Below are 16,269 nucleotides of genomic sequence, written 5' to 3' on the forward strand. Positions count from 1 at the left end.
CCTCCCTGGTGGTGAAGGTGGCATACCTGTGAAGTTGAAGCTTTGTCATGGACTAGGAGCACCTACTATGGCCAGGAACTAGGAGCACCTCCAATGGCCAATAACTAGGAGCACCTCCTATGGTCAGGAACTAGGAGCACCTCCAATGGTCAGGAACTAGGAGCTCCTCCTATGGCCAGGAACTAGGAGCACCTCCTATGGTCAGGAACTAGGAGCACCTCCTATGGTCAGGAACTAGGAGCACCTCCTATGGTCAGGAACTAGGAGCACCTCCTATGGCCAGGAACTAGGAGCACCTCCTATGGCCAGGAACTAGGAGCACCTCCTATGGCCAGGAACTAGGAGCACCTCCTATGGCCAGGAACTAGGAGCACCTCTTATGGCCAGCAACTAGGAGCACCTCTTATGGTCAGTGCCTAGGGACTAGGAGCACCTCCTATGGCCAGGAACTAGGAGCACCTCCTATGGTCAGTGTCTAGGGACTAGGAGCACCTCCTATGGTCAGGAACTAGGAGCACCTCCTATGGTCAGGAACTAGGAGCACCTCCTATGGTCAGGAACTAGAAGCACCTCCTATGGTCAGTGCCTAGGGACTAGGAGCACCTCCTATGGTGTGGGACTAGGAGCACCTCCTATGGTGTGGGACTAGGAGCACCTCCTATGGTGTGGGACTAGGAGCACCTCCTATGGTCAGGGACTAGGAGCACCTCCTATGGTCAGGAACTAAAATCACCTCCTATGGTCAGTGCCTAGGGACTAAGAGCACCTCCTATAGTCAGGAACTAGAAGCACCTCCTATGGTCAGTGCCTAGGTACTAAGAGCACCTTCTATGGTCAGTGCCTATGAACTAGGAGCACCTCCTATGGTCAGTGCCTAGGGACTAAGAGCACCTCCTATGATCAGTGCCTAGGAACTAGGAACACCTTCTATGATCAGTGCCTATGAACTAGGAGCACCTCCTATGGTCAGGGACTAGGAGCACCTCCTATGGTCCTAGCGACTAGGAAGCCTTCCATGGGACGATCGGGCATGCTGGCTGCAGCTATGGGCAGCTCAGGATTGTGGAACTGGAGCCTGGCCACCCTGGTCAGCCTCATCCTTGCTATGCTCTTCTGTAGAGGTAAGTGATGGATGGTCCTCTTTTTCTTCAGGATAGGACCTGGAGAACTTAGACATGCCAAGGAAGAGGGATGCAAGCATCCAATCAGTGCTTGCTAAGTGGCTCCTAATCCTGATTCCTCTTAATTGTATTACATGTCATTGATAGTTGGTGTTTAGTATAAAGCCTGTCCTTCCAGGATCTCATATTCTTAATGCTGCCCAGTCTGGGCACACTGTTGCATTTAACTTAACCCCTTCACTCACAAGTTTTGCAAGTAACTATTGAAAACGTTGCTACATTTTAAAACCCTCTCTTGATCATCATCAAGGCTTGGATGCAAGTATCAGACAGAATGGCTTTCTGCTTTTTATGCATTAAGGATGTGAGATCTGCTCCCATGTGAGTGACAGGAATGCTCCCTAAAGATGAAGGATGGAAACAAGTGACAGTTTTCATGCCTGGGATAGCAGGGGGCTTTGCTGGTCCCATCACATGATGTGTAGCGGTATATATCCCTGCCTGATATGTTCCCTGTTCTCCTGTTGGAAAGCTTTGGTGGCTTCCTATGACCTCAGGGGATTACAGATAAGAGGCTGCTTATTGTTCAGCATGTTTCAATCCCCTGCCAGCCTTTTTTCCCATGGCACTTGAAGACACCCTTCTACAAGTTTATACCCTGGGTACCTGGAGAAGGGATTTTTGCCTTTTTTGTGTGCATGTGCTTAAAGCTTTTTAAGTCCTCGGCAGAAGAACCTATTTCTTTTTAACAGGGACATTGCATGCATCAATAAAGAATAATATAAAGCCACTTACTGTATGTCTGCGCAAAAACTAAACAAGTTTTATTTTAGGGACCATTTGTCCAGCACCTAATGCACACATGTTAACACACATGTATGTCACGCGCTGAGGTGCATTGCATTAAAGCCGTATATTGAAATCAATGGGCTTCCAACACATAAAAATGCCAAATTCATCGGACATGTCCAATATTTTTGCCAAAGCACACTATAGTACTTTGCCATGATTTGCAGCGGGTTCAACACACGCTATTCAAAATGAATGGTGGCTCAATGCGCCAACGCATTTAACATGTGATGCATTAATGTGAAACACGTAGATGCAATTTGGTCCTTAAGGTATGGCAGCCTTAACAATTGTTAGCTAATTATCCCTAAAGTACAGCCTGGGCAACAGAGAAAATAAGGTGGAAGTTTTCTGCACTAGTTTTATAAATGTCCCTATGGTCTTATCTATCTATCTATCTATCTATCTATCTATCTATCTATCTATCTATCTATCGTTTCTGTTAACAAACAGGTGTACATACCTGATATATTAACTTCTGAATCAATCTATCCACCCACTGTCTATCCAACCAGTATCTGATTGGCTATTCTTGTTCTATCTAGCTTGAGTTATCGGGCAGGTGCGCCTAATGAAGCTGGGATTGGGGGAGATTAAGGCCCCTTTCAGACGTCCACTCCGCCTGTCCGTTATTACAAGTCCGTTAACGGACTTGTAATACATCCCTATGGGATCGCGTCCGTTAGCGGATGGAGCATCTGCTAACGTCCGCGTCCGTCGGGATCCGGTTTTCGGACGGAAGAAAACCCTATTTTTCTTCCGTCCGGCGGAACGGAACTGATGCAGACGGACAGACGGTCCGTCTGCATCCGGTTCCCCATAGGGCAGAGCGGAGCTGAGACAGGGCGGTCTCTGCACTGTGTGCGGGGACCGCCCTATCCGCCAACAGCTCAGCGGGGATCCCCGATGAGCCGACGGAGACACACGGAGCGGACCCAGAAACGGTACGCTCCGTGTGAAAGAGCCCTTACTGAAACAGGGGGACACAGAATCTGGTGCAGCTGTGCATGGTAGCCAATCAACTTCCAGGTTTTATTGTCAAAGCTTATTTGAACAAGCTGAAGTTAGAAGCTGATTGGTTATAATGCACAGCTGTACCAGATTATGTGCTCCAGTGTTAGTAAATCTCCCTCATTGAGTATCTATCTATCTATCTATCTATCTATCTATCTATCTATCTATCTATCTATCTATCTATCTATCTATCTATCTATCTATCTATCCATCCTGTACCTCATTGACTATTTGTGTTCTATCTATTGTGTGTTATTGGGCAGTTGCACCTAATGAAGTAGGCATGGAGTCTATCTATCGATTGATTAATCAATACTTTACCTAATTGGTTATTTGTGTTAACTAAAAGGCATACCTGATATAACTTCTCTATCTATCTATCTATCTATCTATCTATCTATCTATCTATCTATCTATCTATCTATCTATCTATCTATCCTTTATCTGATTGGTTATTTGTGTTAACAAACAGAATACCAGATATAACTTCTGATTCTCTCTATCAATCCATCTATCCTTTATCTGATTGGTTAACAAACAGACATACGTGATATAATAACTTCTGATTCTATCTATCTATCTATCTATCTATCTATCTATCTATCTATCTATCTATCTATCTATCTATCTATCTATCTATCTATCTATCTATCTTTCCATACTCTACCTGATTGGCTATTTGTGTTCTCTCTGGTGTTAATGGGCAGGTGCACCTAATGAAGTAGGCATTGTGTCTGTCTGTCTGTCTATCGATTGATTGATCAATCCTTTATCTGATTTGTTATTTGTGTTATCAAACAGTCATACCTGATATAATATTTATGTATCTATTCTATTTATCTATTCTATTTATTTATCTATTCTATCCATCTTTACTGTACCTAATTGGATATGTTGGGTTCCATCTATCTTCTATCATTGGCTGGTGCAATTAATGAAGTAGTCTATCTATCTATCTATCTATCTATCTATCTATCTATCTATCTATCTATCTATCTATCTATATATATATCTATCTATCTATCTATATATCCTGTACCTCATTGACTATTTGTGTTCTATCTATCGTGTGTTATTGGGCAGTTGCACCTAATGAAGTAGGCATGGAATCTATCTATCGATTGATTAATCAATACTTTACCCGATTGGTTATTTGTGTTAACTAAAAGGCATACCAGATATAACCTATCTATCTATCTATCTATCTATCTATCTATCTATCTATCTATCTATCTATCTATCTATCTATCTATCTATCTATCTATCTATCTATTCTCTCCCTGCCCCCAGAACGCCACTGCCTTTTGGCATGTGCCCAATGTACCTGTGCAGCAAACTGCAGGTGGGAGGTGTATTGTTCATGAACATTTTCTGCTTTGGGATACTAGTAAAGATCCCTTGTTACATTGTTACACATTATTATGCAGTTTGTTTTATTGCTGGTGAATTTAAAGACTCCCATTTAAGTTTTCAAATAAATGTGTAAGCCACTATAAAATAAAATAAAATATGAGCTGAAGAAATTTACTGCCCCTAGACGCACGATCCAATGTGAAGATTAAACCTAATACTTTAAACACAGACAAGAGAAAATAAGTGAATTGTGGTTTTCTGAATGGCGTATAATTTGATGGTGATGAGATTGTCCAGTTGATATTATACCCATCTGTTAATATGAGAAACATGACATAGATGATTGCACTTATGTTGTGTCGCTGAGAGCGTGAAACGACCCACATCAGCATCCCGGTGAATGTTTTAGCTGAATGCTCCATCCTGAGAAGCACTTTCACTCATTCAGTTGGCTGTCTGTGCAATTATAAATGTGCCAGCGCTTCACTTGTAAAGCATGCTATTTAAAGGGCTGCAATTCATAAGCATTATTGGAAATTTCCTTATTCCGGGAGTCACTGTGTGATAAATGCCACAAAAAACTTGAGCTATAGGTAATTCACAATGCATTTATATGATGAAGCTGTGCCCCTTATATTGCTTGTCCACCTACAGTCATACATCAGACTTAGCTGCTATAGATGGATGATAGGAAAAGAAAATGATAGGAAAAAGAAATGTGCTGGTTTACAGAGTGACATAAAGTATATTGCATCATAATAAGAATGTAACATGAACTCATCCATGTTTTCTAGTATTTTACACGTGTTGTCTTATGTAGTGACCTGAAAATGCAAGGAAAAAGTCCATGTGAATATGATAACATCTATCATATTCATTACTATACATTTTATGGGGGTTTCAAACTGCCTGCCAACGCAGCAAGATTAGGGCAGGCCATGTTTTCTGGGATGCACGGCATTACAGCCCCAAGATGTGATCAGGGTCCGTTCATTTCAGTTGAGTTCCTGGGCTTGTTGCGTTTTTCTTTTGGTAGATATTACATTCTACTGCAGGAGAGCCTCGCTGTTTATTTGGGGTACTTGCAATGGTTAGACTTTTACTATTAATCTAATTATGGATTGGGGTAATCACAGGTTATTGCTTCTCGTAATTGTAGGATTCTTTAGTGTGTGTAAAGCAGTATTATACCCAAAGCAAACAGTTATTATATTGCTGTTTAATAATTCTGATGCCGCGTACACATGATCGGTCAAACCGATGAGAACGGTCTGATGGACCGTTTTCATCGGACCAAACCGATCGTGTGTGGGCCCCATCGGTTATTTATCCATAGGTTAAAAAAAGCCAACTTGTTTTAAATTTAACCGATAGAAAAAAAAAACGATCTTTTGTAGGCACGTCCATCGGTTAAAAATCCACGCATGCTCAGAATCAAGTCGACGCATGCTTGGAAGCATTGAACTTCGTTTTTTTCAGCACGTCGTTGTGTTTTACGCCACCGCGTTCTGACACGATCGTTTTTTTAACCGATGGTGTGTAGGCACGACTGACCATCAGTCAGCTTCATCGGTTAACCGATGAAAACGGTCCATCAGACCGTTCTCATCGGATGGACCGATCCTGTGTACGTGGCATGAGATGTGATGGCTGCATTCGTTTTCTTTTATTTATTTTTTCTCTTTATTTGCATCTGATCCAGCCAGTAGGTCTGTTGTTTTTCAACATAACAAGCTCTTATGCAGATTGTATCTGTTAGATGGATGATACAAACCATTTACCACTGACAGGGGTACTTGCAATGATCAGCTTTTATTTATACATTTAAAACCTTTATCCCAAAAGGAAAAATAAACTGTATGGCCCCTTTCACAATGACACGTTTTTCAGGCGGTTTAGCGATAAAAATAGCGCTGCTATACCGCCTGAAAAAATTGTGCCCTGCAGTCTTCAGTGTGAAAGCCCGAAGGCTTTCACACTGAAGCTGTGCGCTAGCTGGACCGCTCCAAAAGTCCTGCTAGCCGCATCTTTGGAGCGGTATAGGAGTGGGATGTTTATTGCTCCTATACCGCTCCTTCCAATTGAAACCGCGGTAATACCGCCGGCAATGGGCCTCTGCAGGGGAGCATTGCCGGCGATATTAACCCTTTTTCTGCCGCTAGCGGGGGTTAAAACCGCACCGCTAGTGGCCGAATTTTGCGGTAAATACGTCAATATAGCGGCGCTAAAAATCGTGCCGCTATACCGCCACCACACCTCCCGTGCCAAGTGTGAAAGGGGTCTAACTGCTTGTGCAACTGTAGTGTGAGCTGGAGTTTGGCTTCAGTTTGTAAGTGTATCTAAATCTGCTAGGGTATATATAACAATCTCCTCCCCCTCAGACTAACAATGCTGCTGTCCAAAAGTGCCCCCTGTGCTCCTTCATCCAGAGTGGGGGGGGGGGGGTATGCTAATACTGGAGGTATATTACTAGCCAGATCTCCAAAAAAAATGGGGTGAAAAGTGTAAAAAAACACAAAATGATTTCAGCCACAGCATCTTATGATTGGTAAGCTGCAATATATTGCCTTTTTTTACACTGCTTTAAAGTGACTCTACAGTCTTTTAAACATATTCTATTCAAGTATGTATCCTTAGGGCACGTACACACGATTGGATATTCCGACAACGGTCCAATGGATGTGTTTTATCGGACATTCTGACCGTCTGTATGCTCCATTGGACAATTGTTGTCAGAATTTCCGACAACAAAAGTTGGCTGTGCATGCTCTCAAATTTTCTGACAACAAATGTGTTCCGTTGGATCATCCGATCGTGTGTACACAAATCCGTCGGACTAAAGGTTAGAGTTTCAGAGAGGTCTTTTGCTAGAATTATTGCTCTCACTCTGACGATCGTGGCGATACCTCACATGCGATACCTCACATGTGTGATTCGAACACCGTTTACATATGCAGGCGTGACTTATGTATGCGTTTTCTTTGCTGCACGAGCTCGCGGAGACCAGGGCACTTTAAAAACTATTTATTCTTATTTTATTATTTTTTTACATACTGTCATTTTTTTTTTAAATCAGCGTCATTGCCATCACCGTAAGTGACGTTGTGACGTTGCTTCCGGGATTGTAGATTAGAGACCCGATCGGAGCCGAAATACTGGCTTATTACATTTTCCATAGTGCATTTGTAACCGGTGCACTTATATGAGTTTCAGCTGCAATTACAAATGTATTTTAGTGCTATCCTGTTCTATTAGAAGTCACATGTGCTGACTATATATATATAAAAAGACACACAGGGGTTGATTTATTAAAGGTGACTATACTGTTCACTTTGGAAAGGGAAGTTGCATGTTGCATGGGAATTGTTCCCAGAGGTGAAGCTCTGCTGACTTCCATCGTCCAATCATGTACAAGCATAAATGCTATATTTAAAAAAAAAAACTTGCATTTGATTGATTATTTATTCCAAAGTGAAATGTCACCATATTTACTAAGCTCTGGATAAAATTCCCAAAATACAGCCATTTGCCTTTAGTAACCAACCCCACAGTTTTAAAATGCACCATACAGCAGACTAGAGGTTTCTTATCTGTACCATAAAAGGAACATTCGAAGATTTATGTTACAGCCATATGCATCAAGCAACTGATAGGATCCAAAGTAGGATGTATGTACCCTAACCAAGCAAACTAGTGTTTAAAGTGGTATTGCACATATAAGCGTTCCCCAGTAAACTATGTTAAAATTCTTATGCAAGTACTTGCAGCTTACAATCTCCAGCTAGTCTGTTAGCTTGGAGAAGGGAGGGGTGCCTTGCTTTCCTATGCTATGAGGCTGTGTGTTTCTATGGATGCACACAGTGTAGGGAGACACAACTGTAGTCCCAGCATGCAACGGGGGGTCCATATGATCCTGCAAGAGAAAGGAACAGGAAACCTGGGGAATGAAGGCATGGCACCTGCTTAAAGCAGTTCTTCATGCTGTATTATAAGAAAAAATTTAAGTCGGCAACTAAAAATAATGTAGCCGCTGACTTTTTTTAAATAGGCATTTACCTATCCAGGGGTCCAGAGCAATGCTCACCTGAAAGACCGTCTTAGGGGCACTGGCATTTCTACTGTGGGTATGTCTACCACTTCCAAAGCGTGAACTGTGCTGTGATTTTTTTTAATGGTTCCACAGCCTTCAGGGACCTGTGACATGCCCCAGAATGTTTTGAGGAGAAGGTACTTCCGGTGGAGTGCCAACCTGAAATGGGAGTGGGTACCTGTCAAATCCAGGTGCCCCCCAAAAAAGTGCCAAAAACAAGGGGGGCATAAAGCAGAGCTTCTTTTTTAAGGTGAAGTTCTGCTTAAGTCCAGGTTCACACTGGGCTGCGGGAATGAAGCCATGCCAAGCCAACTCGCACGATTTCACTCCCACCTGTCAGTCCCGATTTTGGCCGTGATTATAGAGACATCTGTGCAGGTTTCTTCACAGATGTCAATGTAAATCGCGGGCCGAAATCGGAAAAAAGTGGTACAGAAACTACTTTTTGAAATTGGTGCAGCGCTGCAGATGAGGCGTTGCACCGATTAGGACAGTGGCTTTGCTGGCAAATGCCGTCGATTTGACATGCGATTTGTCAAATCGCACCAATGCGAACCAGGGCTTAAACTGGAACATAGAAGGGGAGCTGCATACTCAGTAGGTGATTACATTCAAATGTTTAAAGGAATTGTAAAGGCAGATTTTTTTTTTCTCTTAAAGGAGTTGTAAAGGAAAAAAAAAATGGCCTAAAATGAATGTCTGCAAGGTAGACAGATAGAATAGTGTAATGATTATGTTAAAAAACGAGTAAATACCTATTAAATTCCTTCATCTATATCACCTCCGGCGTTCTAGTTTCTGTTCTCTCATTCACTTCCTGGTTTGCGGCGCTCGTTCATGTAAGAACTACATTTTCCAGTATGCATTGCGGCACACCAAGTAATTCACACCTCCTTGAAGTCTCTAACATGTAGAGAGCATCCTGCCACACACATGTAGTTCCCAGGAGGGGGTGAGTACGTCACTGACCACCGCAGTTAAGCCTTCCTTCACGGTGGTGAGTAACCATCAGACAAGCAGGAAGTGAACAGAACAGAGAAGAAATAGAGCAACTTCTGAGAAAAAATGAACAATGAGGAAGTGAGAAGAGGAATGTCTGCAGGTAAAGGATGCTTATTATGAAAAAAAAAATTCCTTTACAACCCCTTTAATGCATTCTATGCATTAAGATAAAAAAACTTTTGTGTGTAGCAGCACCCCCTCCTAATTACTTACCTGAGTCCCTTCTCTCTGCAGGAATGTAGCTGTCCCAGACACTCCTCTTGATTAGCTGAGACACAGCAGTGGTGCCATTGACTTCTTGGCGGTCAATCTAAATCGGTCAGCCAATCAGAGGAGAGATGGGTGGGCCACGTCAGACTCTGTGTCTGAATGGATACACAGAGCTCTGACTTGGCTTGGGTGCCCCCATAGAAAGCAGTTGGCTGAGGGGGCACTCACCAGAGGGAGGGGCCATGAGCACCAGAGGGACTCGCGATGAGGCAGATCCGGGCTGCTCTGTGCAATACCAACTGCACAGAGGAGGTAAGTATAACATGTTTGTTATTTTAAAAAAAAGAGCCTTTACAATCTCTTTAATCTTGTGCATGAAACTTTGATTGGGCATTAAGAATGCAGCAGTAGTGTTCTACGTCTCCTAGATAATAGGTTATAGAATGCAATGCATGTTTTCACAAAGTCAAACAGCAACAGTTATTGGATATAAGATCCCGGATTGGCTTATGGGAACCAAGAATGTGCTTGAACTTCAAAGCAAAGAAGAGATTAAGCCAAGAAAGGTATGTAAGGTTTCGCTTCCAGGACCCCTTAATATTTTAAAAGGTTTCCCTGAGAAACAATTCAGCATTGTGAGAGCATCTCACTCTTCAGGAATTAGGATCAGCTTTAGCTCAGCTTGCTGTTTGGAGGGTGGTGATTGTGCCAGAATCCACCAACACCAACCACAGCTGCTGAGAGTTCCTGATTATGGCTCATTGAGATAAAAGGGGACAATATTAATTCCCTGCAGAGAGCGAGGAACACTCTCTACAGGCAGCTTGATTTTATAGTTCATGGTCTGTTCTGAAAGGCCGTACAAACTTATTACAATGTCAGCGTGCTTGAGTTCCAGGAGAGCTTTAATTGAGTGATCTCAGCCCCCCCCTCGTCCAGCTCACAAGCCCTCTCTGGGCTTTGCCTGGTGAACTGGAGGATTAAAGCATTTGGACGGATGTGGTTCTCACAAGCAGAGAACTCATTCCAACGTCTAGAAAAGAGTTCTTTCACTTAATTAGAAGTGCGTGAGTTGCACACTGTCAACACACACAAACATACTTGTCTTTTTTTTTTTCTCGCTATTTTAAACAAGGAATAATGAAGTCGGGAGAACCACCAGTTAAGCTGTTTTTGATTGTCCTGAATATCTACACGTACATCTGTATGACCTGCGGAGAATTGGAATCCACCCAATTAGGAATAATAACTTGTATGATCCTTAGCAGACTGGCCTCTTGTACAATGATGTAAACACTTATGGATATTTATACACAGGATCTTGTGGGCAGAGGCTGCCAGAAAGATCCTGAGTAAAAAAGCAAGATGTTGCACTTACACATGTACAGGCACAGAAATGTAAGTATATACAGGGTAACATTTGTTTTCATCCACTACTAGCTGACTTACGCATATGGGCCCGGATTCACAAAGGATTTATGACGGCGTATCTCCAGATACGCCGTCGTAAGTCCGAATGTGAGGCGTCGTATCTGTGCGCCTGATTCAAAGAATCAGATACGCCAGAATTTGTCCAAGATACGACTGACATACGGTAAGTCTCTTATGCCGTCGTATCTTGGGTGCATATTTACGCTGGCCGCTAGGGGCGCTTCCGGAGTTTTACACGTAGAATATGCAAATGAGCTAGATACGCTGATTCAGAAACGTACTTGCACCTGTCGGATTTAGCTACGCCGTTTACCTAAGGCGTCGGTCCGGCGTAACTTTACCCCTCATAAAGCAGGGGTAAGTCATGTTAAGGTATGGACGTCGGAACAGCGTCGTATTTTACGTAGTTTTTTCGTAAGACGTACGTGAATGGGGCTGGGCGTATGTTACGTTCACGTCGACAAAGCATTGAGCCGACGTATCTTGGGGAAAATATTAGCGACGTGACGCTGAGCATGCGCCGTTCGATCGGCCACTCATTTACATGGAGTCACGGCTCATTGTAATAAAACACGCCCACTGCCTTGATAATTTGAATTAGGCGGGCTTACGCCGGCCCATTTACACTACGCCGCCGTAACTTAGAGCGCAAGTTCTTTCTGAATACGGTACTCGCCTCTCTAAGTTACGGCCGCGTAGCGTATATGGGATACGCTACGCCAGCAGAAACTTAGGCCATTCTTTCTGAATCCGGGCCATATTTTATATAAGTTACATAGTGAGGTTGAAAAAAGGCACAAGTCCATCTAGTTAAACCAATATTAAAAAAAAATATATATATATATATATATATATCATACAATCCTATACCCACAGTTGATCCAGAGGAAGGCAAAAAATAAATAAAAAAACAGCAAAGCATATATGCCTAAAATACTGCACTCAAGCATAAAACGTTCTATTTTTTTTTTTACGGCTTTGAACACATTGCTGCATTACGGATCTTTTGTGTATTGTCCTATAGCCAACAATACATCTGTGAACAGATCCATAGAAACAAAACGCTACAAATGCAGCATTTTTTTCACCTGCTTCCAAGAGACCTAAATCTTTCAGATTCACTGATCCAAATAGTTACATTGTTTTACCATGCACTAGAGTCGTCTTCGCTTTTTTTTCAGGCTAGATTTACTCTTTATATTGCCACAAATGGTGCAATTTTATGAATTTGTATTGCACATTATGGCATATAGTTTATGCAGTTTTGTTTTTTGGTTCAATTCGCAAGTACATTTTACTACATTTGCATTCACTATAATAAACATCAGGTTGCACATAGACGCAGTAAAATTTACGATGGCTCTGTTCACTCCAGCAACGTACTGGTATGCCAATGGACTTTGAGTGGTTATACCAGCATGATGCCTGCAGCTGCAGGCATCATTCCTTATTGTTTGTTTAGAGTCGATGGTCGTCTTTCTTATAAAAGCAATCCTAGTGGCTAATTAGCTGCTGGCTTGTTTTTACAAGCTGCGCGAGGGGATGTCTCCCCCCCTCCCATTGCGGCTTTCTCTGGCTCTCCCATCCCACTGGGAGACCCGAGTGACCAGCCGGTACTTCCATCAGCTGACCATAGGGGTAATCAGAGACTGGATCGGCTCTGATCACTTCTATGGTATAGGAAACTGGAAGCTATGAGCATCATCACTTCCGGTTTCCCCAGATGTAAACCGGGCAATTTTTAAATAGGGAAAGCAATTGATCACACCAGTCTTGGTGTGATCAAATGCTTTTATGGGCAGAGGAGACCTTTGGAGATTAATAGACCCCAGATCTCTCTTTACAGAGTTCCTATCACTGCCTATAGCTTTTTCATGGGTATTTATATTCCCTGTGACATAAAAAACTGTGACATCCACCATTTTATCCGCTAGGGTTTCTGCTTTAAAGCTTCTAGTCAAAAATACAGAATTTTACATGTAAACACAATGCCAGAAAAGGCTTAGTCTTAAAGTGGTTTAAGTCCAGCCTGAGCTTGTTTGTCTGGGCTTCTCCTATGGGTCAATGGAGTGCAATTCGTTTTCAACTCCGCTTTCTGCTGACATCACTGGAATCAGTCCAGGCACCGCGTCACCACGACAATAAAGTCTGGAGCTGCCAGGTGCCTGGACTGATGCCCCTCTCAGCCTCTCAGTGAGCCGCTGAGAGCCTAAGATCGCTGCTCCCCACCCCCTCCACAGCTCAGCACTCCAGTGAGCATGGAGGAGCAGAGAGGAGAGCTGTGAGAACCAAGCCCTTGGCGATGTTCGATTGCTCTGTTCTCAGTGTAGAGAACCAGGGGACAGACGCAACATCGGCCCCATGCTGCAACCCCCTAGGTAAGTATAAAACGGAAAACAAAAAACATACTTCTCTTTTAAGTAGAAATCAAGAATTCTTGCTTCCCTGTGCAGTAAGGCTGTACCCGGACTGCCCGGGTTAACTGCTCGTTTTGTTCTAGGGGAGAGGGCATTAGAGATTTACTTACCTGACCTGCCAATCCTCCACATACAAGACCAATCCGACAACCCCGGACCTATTTTGAAGTGGTTGGGCATTGTGTTCCTACAACAAGAGATACAATTGGAAAGACTTGGTGGATTTCCAATTCTAAAGTAAAACATTTTTAATTATACAGAAGGAACATATATGGCAAGCATATTATGTCAGATACACTAGTCACATAGTTAGCCTGGTTGAAGAAAGACACAAGTCCATCTAGTTCAACCATTAAAAGGGGGGAAAATAAATCCCAATTTAAAAAAAAAAAATCATACAATCCCATATAAACATACACAATCCTATACCCACAGTTGATCCAGAGGAAGGCAAAAAATAACTAAAATGCATGAGCCAATTTTGCTATAGCAGGGAGAAAAAAATCCTTCCCGATCCCGCGAGAGGCAATACGATGTTCTCTGGATCAACTTTACCTATAAGTGTTAGTATCCAGTTAGGCCTCGTACACACGACCGAGTTTCTCGGCAAAAACCAGCAAGAACCTGTTGTATGTCACCACGTTTGAGAACGAGGAGATTTTGGCTTGACTGTGTGTACGCAAAGCAAGCTTGTCGAGTTCCTCAACAAGCCTAACAAGGAACTCGACGAGGAACTCGATGTGTTTCGCCCATCGAGTTTCTCGGTCATGTGTACGAGGCCTTACAGATATATTATGTACATTTTGAGAAAGAATCCTGGGTCTTTTCAGATATAAAAAAAAAAAAACAATGAATGCAGTAATATGTTCACTAAAAATTATTAAATGTATTTTTAATGCAACTAGTAAAAGCACCTGATTTTGACTTGATATTAGCCTCTTGTAATTTACCTGTACAATAGAACTCAGAACCAGAAGTCAATGAGTTGTGATTCAGTACATACGAGCTAGGCACGTTCTCACGAATGTTCAGAGGGGTTCGTTGTTTTTCTACTGTTGTGTCTTCGTTGTCCAGTCACATGCTGAAGGTGGGGAGGGTAAAGGCTGTATTGCTTAACTGCAGCAGAGAAATGTCAGGTCACCAACCTGACATTGCTGCCTGGAAAAGCTATTTGTATCACAAAAATCAATGTACAGACATACAAATCCTTTATTTCAACTATATACTTAAATGTTTACCTGGAGTCCAGTTTTGAATGAAGGTTTTGGGTTGACACACTTTAACGAGTTGCTTTTTTTATTCCTTTTTTTTTTTTTTTCTTCACTGCTATTAATGCTCCCTTAGATTAGGCTGCTAATGCACAGCAGCAGAAGGAAAACTAGACCTGCACATGTGTGTTGTGGTGCACTTACCCAAGGTCCTTCAGCACTCACTGCCATTAATGAATTAGAAAGAAATGGCACCAGTATGCACCACACAGAGTACCGTTTATTATTGTTCATTGCGGTAACCTGTGGTTTGTGGTTTACAGCATGAAGCTAGCCTTATGCCGCATACAGACGGTCATTTTTTGCGATGGAAAAAAAATGAAGTTTGAAGTGATGAAAAAAAACGAACTTTTTGAAACTTCATTTTCAAAAACGATGTAGCATACACACCATAGTTTTGAAAAATGATGAACAAAGTGACGGCACTCTAAAGGGGAAGTTCTATTCGCCTTGAGGCTGCTTTTAGCTGGTTACTTGTTAGTAAAAGGCGTTTCGTGCTTTTTTGTCTGTTACAGCGTGATGAATGTGCTTACTCCATTATGAATGGTAGTTTTACCTCCCATCTCAAAACTTTCTTCTGGGCATGTGCGGGTTTAAAACGTCATTTTTGCCCACACACGATCATTTTTTATGACACAAAAAATGACATTTTAAAGAATGACATAAAAAATTCGAGCATGTTCGAATTTTTTTTTTGTCATTTTTCAGAAGACATAAAATGACATTTTGCCCACACACAATCATTTTAAATGACATTTTTAAAAATGTAATTTTATTTCATCACAAAAAATGACCGTCTGTACGCGGCATTAGAGGTGCTCTCTTCACCTGCTTTGTCGAAAAAATGTTGAACAGGTGTGGGGTGCTTGCAGCCAACCAAGCACAGAGTAGAGCAGAGGGGCGCTGAAAACAGTATAAGCACATTAAGGTCTAGTGTACATTTCTGGACACAAAGGCCCGGATTCACAAAGCACTTGCGCCGACGTATGTCCAGATTTGCAGCGTAAGTGCAAATATGCGCTGTCGTATCTATGTGCCGGGCCCACAAACTAAGATACGCCTAAAAACAGGCTTCATCCGACCGACGTAACTTGCCTACGCTGGCGTAGAGTGGGCGCATATTTACGCTGGACGCATTTGGCGCTCCCATTGATTTTCTATACACATATGCAAATGAGGGAGATACGCCGATTCACGAACGTACGTGCGCCCGACGCAGTGCACGTAAAGTCATACGTCCGGTGTAAAGTTATGCCCCATAAAGGAGGTGTAACTCAGCAGCATCCATGCAAAGGGCTGCACCAGGGAACACAAGCCGATGTATTTTACGTAGGACGTGAATATGACTGGGCGTAGGTTACGTTCACGCCGTAGCCAGTGATCCGACGTATCTTAGGAAGTAGTTCCAACGTGATTCTGAGCATGCGCACTGGGATGCGTCCACGGGACGGCGCATGCGCCGTTCGTTATACGTATCTGTCTGGCGCTCGGCCCATCATTTGCATGGGGTCACG

At 42.7% G+C, this 16,269-nt stretch overlaps 1 protein-coding gene across 1 annotated transcript in view; it reads left to right on the forward strand.

Moving 5' to 3' along the window:
• The first annotated feature begins 647 nt into the window (after window positions 1-647).
• TMEM132C (transmembrane protein 132C) overlaps window positions 648-16,269 on the forward strand; it is an 835,455-nt gene continuing 819,833 nt past the window's right edge. Inside the window, exon 1 of the mRNA XM_040347368.1 lies at window positions 648-1,121. Within this exon, the coding sequence (XP_040203302.1) occupies window positions 989-1,121 (133 nt within the window). The 5' untranslated portion in view covers window positions 648-988. The remainder of the gene's footprint in view (window positions 1,122-16,269) is intronic.

This window comes from Rana temporaria, chromosome 1 (genome assembly GCF_905171775.1).
Source record: "Rana temporaria chromosome 1, aRanTem1.1, whole genome shotgun sequence".
Classification (NCBI taxonomy): Eukaryota; Metazoa; Chordata; class Amphibia; order Anura; family Ranidae; genus Rana; species Rana temporaria.